The 1128-nt window shown below is 39.9% G+C and overlaps 1 protein-coding gene across 4 annotated transcripts in view; it reads right to left on the bottom strand.

Moving 5' to 3' along the window:
• Positions 1-278: 278 nt before the first annotated feature.
• The window catches only part of LOC107582158 (vegetative incompatibility protein HET-E-1-like), a 16345-nt gene continuing 15495 nt past the window's right edge, over positions 279-1128 (bottom strand). For all 4 annotated transcript variants that reach the window (XM_016267885.1, XM_016267887.1, XM_016267886.1 and 1 more), the window contains one exon: positions 279-598. In XM_016267885.1, the coding sequence (XP_016123371.1) occupies positions 510-598 (89 nt within the window). In that variant the 3' untranslated portion in view covers positions 279-509. The remainder of the gene's footprint in view (positions 599-1128) is intronic.

Below are 1128 nucleotides of genomic sequence, written 5' to 3'. Positions count from 1 at the left end.
AATTAAATAGGAAGCAAGAAGAAAATAAATGAATTTTGAAGGCGAAAATAGCCAGATGGAATAAAAGAAGCAGCTTATTAATATTCTGAAGACCAGTTTAAGTAAATAAAAAGTATTCAAGAAGGACAAATGAAAAGAGGCAGCAGCAGGAGAATCAATATACATTAATGTAGTGTTGGACAAGAGCCCTACATGATGAACAACGCTACAGATATTTATAGACAGAAGTGCCAGTGATGATAAATAATCTCACAAGTACACAGACATAACATGGTAGGTTTTATTGGATCAACGTTTACACAGAAAACAGTCTGTTGTTTCTCTCCTACTTCTGTTTCTTCCCTTCTGCCAGTCAGTCAATCTGTTCCACTTCAGTCCCTTCAGCTGATTTTTTGCACTCCATCGTCGCCCCTTGACCTTCACTTTCTCTTCATTTCCAGTTTGTTCTTTTTAGCCCTCCTTCAATCTCCTTCCCCTCACTCTCATTTTTCATTTACCCCTCCTCTCGCTCACTGAAGAACACAACGCAGCCATGAAGAACTTGGGGTTTCCTCTGTTTCAGATGCATCCTGGGGTATGGAGTCTTCATCATCGTCCACTGGAGGGAAAAAATATATTTTCGTTAAGGCCATCAAAGTGAATTAAATGTTTTATAGCATTGCTTTTTAAATGCTGTTAACTCATTTATTCAAAAACATTGCTGGTGGGCGCAGCTTGTCCTCCTCCTCCAGTGAGAGCTCTCCGGCCGCTGCCACAACGCCAGGGCCCAAACCCTCCATCTGCTGTAGGTGAACCAAAAATAACTGATAGCAGCTCTCAGTGATATGTGTCGGGTCCCCGCTATAATAGCAGCAACATTCACAAATGTTTACAGAACAAGTGGGAACCCAGTGTGCCTGTAGTTTTCTCTATTTCTGTTTTATCACGTGATAGAAAGTCTAAGGCCTTCTCAAGCCGTACGGCTGACTCATCTAATCTGCGGCCTGTTATGCATCAAACTAATATTGCTGTTGAGACAAAATGCAATGCCATCAAGTTAGCATTTTTAAAAATTCGCTCACTAAAATATAAATCATTTCTAATCAATGACTTAATAACCACAAACAACCTGGATTTTATGTTTCTAAA

Source organism: Sinocyclocheilus grahami, unplaced genomic scaffold, assembly GCF_001515645.1.
Source record: "Sinocyclocheilus grahami isolate Dianchi unplaced genomic scaffold, SAMN03320097.WGS_v1.1 scaffold40.1, whole genome shotgun sequence".
Taxonomy (NCBI): Eukaryota; Metazoa; Chordata; class Actinopteri; order Cypriniformes; family Cyprinidae; genus Sinocyclocheilus; species Sinocyclocheilus grahami.
Note: the sequence above shows the minus strand (reverse complement) of the source record. Positions and strands in the feature narration are given on the sequence as shown.